The 7,588-nt window shown below is 41.9% G+C and overlaps 1 protein-coding gene across 1 annotated transcript; it reads left to right on the plus strand.

Moving 5' to 3' along the window:
* Window positions 1-3,007: 3,007 nt before the first annotated feature.
* Window positions 3,008-5,245, plus strand: LOC116863458 (patched domain-containing protein 3-like). The gene is made up of 2 exons (XM_032850906.1): window positions 3,008-4,141; window positions 5,083-5,245. The coding sequence occupies exons 1-2, from the start codon at window positions 3,008-3,010 to the stop codon at window positions 5,206-5,208; spliced, it is 1,260 nt and encodes a 419-aa protein (XP_032706797.1). The 3' UTR covers window positions 5,209-5,245.
* Window positions 5,246-7,588: the final 2,343 nt, after the last annotated feature.

The following is a 7,588-nucleotide window of genomic DNA, read 5'->3' on the forward strand; positions in this document are numbered from 1 at the left end:
CAAATCCCAAATGCATAAGTACTTATCAACCTTCTGTTTGTGTCACAGTTGCTGATGTCCCATGGGACCAAGTAAGTCACATGGCCAATGTGGGAGGGAACCACGAAAAGTAAAAAATACTGGGAGCCATGATTCATTGGAGACCATTAGTATAAAAGTCTACCACTCTACCATTATGTGTACATGCATTTTAACCATATGTTTCTTGGGGCACCTGGGTAACTCAGCCAGTTAAGTGTCTACTCTTGATTTTGGCTCAGGTCATGATCTCAGGGTTGTGAGATGGAGCCCCAAGTCAGGCTCCACACTAGGCATGGAATATACTTGGGATTCTTTCTCCCTCTTCTTCTGTTCCTTCTCTCTCCCTCTCACCAAAAAAAAAAAAAAAAGAAAAAAAAAAAAATATTTTTTCTTCCCCAACACTACATTCATGATCAGTTCTTGATGCTGTCCCTTTTCAGTTTCTTTCTTAACTATTCATCTCTCAGTTTTACAGCCTCTTCTCAATGGCCAATCAATTTTTTAAACCTTTAGATTTCATTCTAGAAAAAGGAAAACTGAGTGACTTCATAACACTCTGTGATAGATTATTATAAGAGTTAGGAGGAAAGCTATACTGTTTCAATTTCAACAAGGAGCAAAGGAAAAGGTAAAAGGCTTAAGACGGAGCAGGTGAAAAGTCACAAAATGATACCTGGTGTTTCAGAACACAGGCATCTGAGCAGACCTACAGGATCTACAGAATACATTTCAGCCATTATTATTTCTGCCATATTTGAATTTTATAATTTCTAGAGCTGTGGAAAGACAAGCAGTAGCACCTAAGTTATGACTAACATTAGAGTGTCCTCTGAACAACAAAAACAAGACGTCCTCCTTGTCTCTGAGGAGCTCATACTCAAGTGTAGGAAACAGATTAACCAGTAACTAAAATACACAGTTAAAAGAGAAACATCTCATGCATAATAATGGGCAAAATTTTTTTTTAAATAAAAAATAATGGGCAACTGCCCTTTATTTATACCAAACTCAGTTTGGCTAACCTGAGAGAATGAGACTTACAAAAGGAGAAATTGGGGGAAGAGAAAAAAAGGGACTTTTTTTTTGAAAGGACTGGGGAACAGAAGGAAATGGAATCCACATAGCGATAAGAGATAAAGAAAAGGTAATGCTTTGCCTATTTAATTTTACCTAGACTGAAGATGGATAAGAAGTAGACTAGATAAAATTTTAAGTCCTAAACTATATTCTTGAAATCCCAATACCCACCCCCTTCTCATCCAGAAGGCACTTTACAAAGTATGGAGAATCCAATCCTGACAAAGTAGACACCATTCTCAGATTAAAGGCCCGAGTGTTGTGTGAATTGAAAGGAAGCAACTTAAGAGACTTGTCACTTAAGACATGTGACTCTAGGCCATGTTATGGCTGTACTGGCTATAGTCTAGAGCTCCAAAACCAATATGAAAAGCTTTCACAACTCAAATATAGCAGATGAGCTCATTTTAAAAATGTCAAATTCCTTTTATGAAATGATACAGAAAAACTGGTGGGGAATAACTATTAGTGATATTTTTTATTGACCTTCTAAACCCACGCAAACATTAGTAATCTACATAACTAGATTAGTAAAATTAAATAATCTAGAATTAATAAACTAGAATGAAGAAACTCAATAAAATCAAATCTCGAGGTACATATTTTTCTGTAGAATTTAGTGCCTCACGGTGGCTGATTTATGAGCAATTGTGGAAGTTTAGGGGTTGTGTTTTGAGAATGAAAAAAAAAACCATGCCGATGTTTTGCTAAAGAAATACCATAAAGATGGGCAGTAAAAGGCCCTGGTTTTGCACATTACAGAGCACCTGTGAACACCCTCCCTCTAACATTTCATCCTAAATGTTTAGGACAAGAGCTGAGCCATTCTCTCCATAATATAGATATGGTTTAACAAATGGAATTCCCAAATCAGTTCCCCCATTTTTTTAATGTGATACAGATGCCTAGATTTATACCGCACCAATGATAAACTCAAGCTATAGCTATAACTAGGACTTGCAACAAGCCGACGAAGAAGAGGAATCCTCCTCCCATTTACTGTAACTTTTAGAACAGAAAACGGGTGCCACCTTGTGGTTATTAAGGTCACCCTTAAACAATGACTTTCTGGAAAGCCAACTTAATATCTCCTATTCTTTCTCCTTTAAAATATAATAAAGATATCTTCCTCAAGGTCTTGGACTTGATATTCTTAGAATCTGGAGATTTCGTTAAAACGCGGTATCTCCGCACTTAAAAACACAACCACAATCAATGCTAAGTGACCGCCAACCACGGAAAACAGGGCGAGCAATTTTCCTGATTCTAGGCCCCGCTCACCACCCGCCTGCCTTCTAGTCGCCTGCACGTTAAAAGGTAGGGGAGGACTTTCATGAAAATGGTGACATGAACACAGGGGTCCCTCCATCCTGGGAACTGTGGAACAGATCAAAGATAAACACTCACTTTTCATTCTACATGTTGCCTTCTAACTTTTTACGAGGAGAATGTTTATTATGTTCGGTTTGATAAAAATAATAAATTCAGCGTACCAGGCTCCCCTTACCCAAGAACTGTGTTACTGGATGATCCCAGAAAGGCTAGAACGTGTGTGTGTGTGTGTGTGTGTGTGTGTGTGTGTGTGTGTGTGTAAGCCAAATCCCCCCCCCCCCCAAAGTAAGTCTTGTACAACAGGCACGCATCTTACCTTTAAGAAGTGTTTCTGTATTAACTCGACTCCGGAGGGCACGGGCGCGCCACACGCAGATCGGGGGCCAGTCGGGCCATGGGTCCAAACACGTGCTCCGCACCGAAGCCTGCAGGGTGGGGGCGCGAGCAGCCGGAGCTCAAACAGACTCGCTTAGAACCTCTCCAGGAAACCGTCGGGTGCCGTGAGATGGGCGCTCCGTCCAGCGGCTGCCGCCTCACCTGCCGCCCGGAGTGAGAACGTGGCCTTGCCTTCCCGGAAATGAGCCTCAGTCCCTCCAAGGTTGCGCCAGAGGCCGGGCCCCAGTCCGCAGCCCAGAAGCCGGAGCGGGAGCGGGAGCCGCAGCCGCAGCCGCAGGCGAGGCAGAAAGCCGAGGCCCAGCCCCCGCCGGACTCCGGGAGGCCGTCGGAGGGGGAGGCGCGCCCGCGGGCACGGCCGCTCCCCGCCTCCAAGCCCGAGTCAGAGCGGCCCTTGCAGTCAAGTCAAGGACGGGGACCCAAGCTTCACTGGGCTTCGGGCCAGCGCACGCAGTCCCTTGAGGCGTCCCATTCCCAGTCGGGGTCCGCGAGGGGGCTTTCAGGCCTGCGGATATCAAGGTCACGCTCAAGGTCACGGTCGGGAAATCAGCGGTCGGAGAGACCCCGCTGCCACACCGACTGCCTGGAGACGCCCCTCTCCCGCGCCTTCGGAAGGCTGGGGTGGGTGGTGGGCTCGCACCCCTGGATCTTCCTGCTGGCGCCCATTGCGCTGACGGCCATTCTGGGCACCGGCTTGATTTACTTACCCAAGGATAAAGAGGAAAACCTGGAGGAGCAGTACACCCCCATCGGGAGCCCCGCCAAGGCTGAGCGGCGCTTTGTGCAGGGACATTTCACCGCCAACGACTCTTACCACTTCTCCATCTCCAGGAAGAGCACTGAAGTCAATTTCGCTTGCATTCTGGCGGTCTCCAACACCACCTCCGTGCTGGAACAAGAAATCCTGGAAGAAATTAGTAAACTGGACGCTGTGATACAGGATCTGTATGTGACCAAGGAAAACGGAACCCAGACCCGCTACGATCAGGTGTGCGCTAAGAACGAGGATTTCTGCGTTCCCTCCAACCCGCTCCTGGCTGTCTGGCAGAGGAACAAAAACCTCGAACTGGGAAACGTCACCTTCCCAATATTCAACCCAACAGGCCAGCCCATCTACCTGGCCGGGACTATTGGAGGAACAGTTTTAGGCAAGAGGATGGGAAAGAACCAGTTACTCTTGAGGGCCAAGGCCATGCGGTTACTGTACTTCCTGAAGACTGGGGATGGCGAGGTCAACGAGCTTAGCAAGATGTGGCTGATCCATTTCCTGAACCAATTTAGCAACATCGAAAAGAATCTGGCCTTGAAGAAGATCCAGGTACCTGGTGGCTGGGCTTTAGAGGGAGGCCAGGAGAAGGTGGGAGGAATAAGAACACTTTTTCCGAGGATCCTAAGAGTAGCACTCCCCAATTATTTGATGGAGTCCTTGCCTTGAAGCTGGGAGTGCTCTACTCTACGTGGTACTTAATCCAAGGTCCTTAATCTCATATATCAAAGGATGCTACAAATCTTAAATCCTTAGTAATGTTGGTGGAAAACACAAATTCTACATCCTCAAGGTAGGTCTGTTACATACAGACATTGATCATCAGGTTTCCTAGTCAAATGACTTTGAAATTCCTACTTTTAGTTGAAGTCTTTGCTCTATGGGTGAGCTCCCTAAAACTTGTTTGGAGTTCACTGAAATTAAAAACAAAACAAAACAAAAAAACCCAACAACAACAAAAAACCCTTCAAGCAGAAGTTCATGGTGTTTATGAAAAAAGAACTAGCTTAGCATTTTCTGAGTAAATTCTAGCACAGTGCCAGACACATGCTAACCATTCTGTAATGTTGGGCCAGCAAGCCCTTTAATACTTGTGAATAAGCCCGGTAAAGTGAGACAGCTACTGGAAAAAGCCTTTGAATACCAGATCTTTCTGAAATATCAATGCACTTAAAATAGTAAAAGTCAACATCCTAATGAAATTTAGAAAAAGTGACACTTTTCTGTGGCTATTAATGACCTCATGGTATTATATAGAACTCAGATTTTGTATATTTAGGAGTTTTAAACTTTGGGTTTTTGCAAGACTTTGGAAACTATGCCATAGATTGTGGGAAGAAGCAAATCTGTTGTCTTCTTTATTCTAAAGTCATAGTCCACAAATTTTAACATGTCATTTCAATGAATAAGCTGTAGTGTTTCAGTAGTTTTTGTCGCTTACACACAAATATTGGAATGAAAAGTTATTTACTTGGGTATATTTTCTGTGGCAGGTGGTCTACTTTACATCACTTTCCAGACAACTGGAATTTCAAGCCACTTCTATGACAGTGATCCCTTTGTTTCACTTGGCATACCTTCTAATCATATTATTCGCAATCATATCATGCTACGGGTAAAACAGTTTTATTAGTTGTTTAACTCTTTTAAAAAATATTTGTGTGTGGTGAAATACATATAAAAGATATAAAATATGTCATTTCAATCATTTTTCAGTGTGCAATTTAGTGGTATTAATTAGATTCACACTGTTGTACAACCATCACAAATATCTGTTTCTAAACATTTTTCATCACCCCAAACAATTTGTATAAGTCTCAGCCTGTAACCCACCATGGCCTCCCAACACCCCAATCCCTATTAACTTTTTTTTTAAGATTTTATTTATTTATTTGACAGAGACAGCAAGAGAGGGAACACAAGCAGGGGGAGTAAGAGAGGGAGAAGCAGGCTTCCCCCCCAAACAAGGAGCCCCATGCAGGGCGATCCCAGGACCCTGGGATCATGACCTGAGCCAAAGGCAGATGCTTAACCAACTGAGCCACCCACATACAACCTTCCCCTGAGCCCCCAGTTAATTTTTATCTACTTTCTATTTTTATGGACTTGCCTATTCTAGAGATTTCATCTAAGTGAAATCATACAATATTTGTTCTTTTGTGACTGGTTTATTTCACTTACGGTAATGTTTTCAAGGTTCAACTATGATGTAGCATGTATCAAAACTTCATTCCTTTTCCCAACTAATGTTTCATCGTATTAAACAGTGCTGTTTATTCACTTATCCGTTGTTGGGCACTTGGAATGTTTCCACCTTTTGGCTTTTGTGAATAATGTTGCAGTGAACACGGGTATACAAATATTTGTCTGAGCTGCTGTTTTCAATTGTTTTCAGTATATTCCTAGGAGTTGAATTGGCGAGTTATGTAATTCTGTGTTTAGCTCTTCCAAGAAGTGCCAAACCACTTGCCACAGAGGCTACCCCCATTTTACACCCTACCAGCAGTGTGTAAGGGTTCTAATTTCCGCACATCCTCACCAACATTGATGACAGACATCTTAGTAGTAGCAAAGTGTGGTTTAATTTACATTTCCCTAATTATGAATGATGTTAAGTATCTTCATGTGCTTATTGGCCATTTCTTGTCTTCTTTGGAGAGATATCTATGCAAGTCCTTTGCCCATTTTTTTTCATTGGGTTGTTTGTCTTTTTGTTGTTGAGTCCTGTTGTTAATGAGTGCTTTGTGTATTCTGGATATTAAACCTTTATCAGATTTGTAGGGACATCTGGGTGGCTCAGTTGGTTGAACATCCAGCTCTTGGTTTCAGCTCAGGTCATGATCTCAGGGTGGTGAGATCAAGCCCTGAGTCGGGCTCGGTGCTGGGCTGGAGCCCACTTAAGATTTTCTCTCTCTCTCTCTCTGCTCCTCTTCCCTGCTCATGTTCTTGCTTGCTCGCTTTCTCTTTCTTTCTCAGGAAAAGATATATGATTTATGAATATTTCCTCCCACTCTTTCATACAGTCTCTTCACTTTCTCGATAATGTCTTTAATGCACAAAAGCTTTTAATTTTGAAGAAATCCAATTTATCTTTTACCATTTTTCTTTTGCTATTTATGCTTTTGGTGTTACATCTAGGAATCTGTTGACAAGTCCAAGGTCATGTACCTTTGCCCTGTTTCCTTCTAAGAAGTGAAAACCTTCTATGGTTTTAGCTCTTATATTTAAGTTGTTGATTGGTTTTAGTTCATTTTTGTATATGGTGTGAGTAGAGGTCTAACTTCATTCTTGCACATATGGAAACCTAGTTGTCCAAGTACCATGTGATGAAGAGATTGTTCTTTCCCAGTTGACTGCATTTGGCATCCTTGTCAAAAATCAATTGGCTGTAGATATATGGGTTTATTTCTGTGGACTCTCAATTCTATTCCATTAGCCTACATGTCTGTTGATATGTCAGAACCACATTGTTTTAGTTGCTGTAGCTTTGTTGTGAGTTTTGAAATCTGGAAATCTCAGTCCTCTAATTCTTTTCTTCTTTTTCATGATTATTTTGGATATCCAGGGATTCTTGCAATTCCATATGAATTTGAGGGTTGACTTTTCCATCTCTTAAGAAAAGAAAAAGGCCATTGGCATTTTGTAATAAAGATTATGTTGAATCTATAGGTTGCTTTAGGTGAGACTGACATCTGAACAATCTCAGTTTGGAGAGGACACTCTCTTCCTCCCCATGAACTAAGGATGTCTTTCCATTAACTTAGGTCTTTGTTTTCTTTTGCCAATTTTTTGTAATTTTTAGTCTTTTATTTCCTTGGTTAAATTTATTTCTAAGTATTTTATTCTTTTGGACACTATGTAAATGCAATTGCTTTCTTCACGTCATTTTTTGGATTGTTCATTGCACATAAATGGAAACACAACAGATTTTTTTTTTTAATTTTATTTTTTATAAACATGTATTTTTTCCCCCCAGGGGTACAGGTCTGTGAATCGCCA

This window comes from Lontra canadensis, unplaced genomic scaffold, assembly GCF_010015895.1.
Source record: "Lontra canadensis isolate GAN:19392208 unplaced genomic scaffold, GSC_riverotter_1.0 scaffold1258, whole genome shotgun sequence".
In the NCBI taxonomy this organism is placed as follows: domain Eukaryota; kingdom Metazoa; phylum Chordata; class Mammalia; order Carnivora; family Mustelidae; genus Lontra; species Lontra canadensis.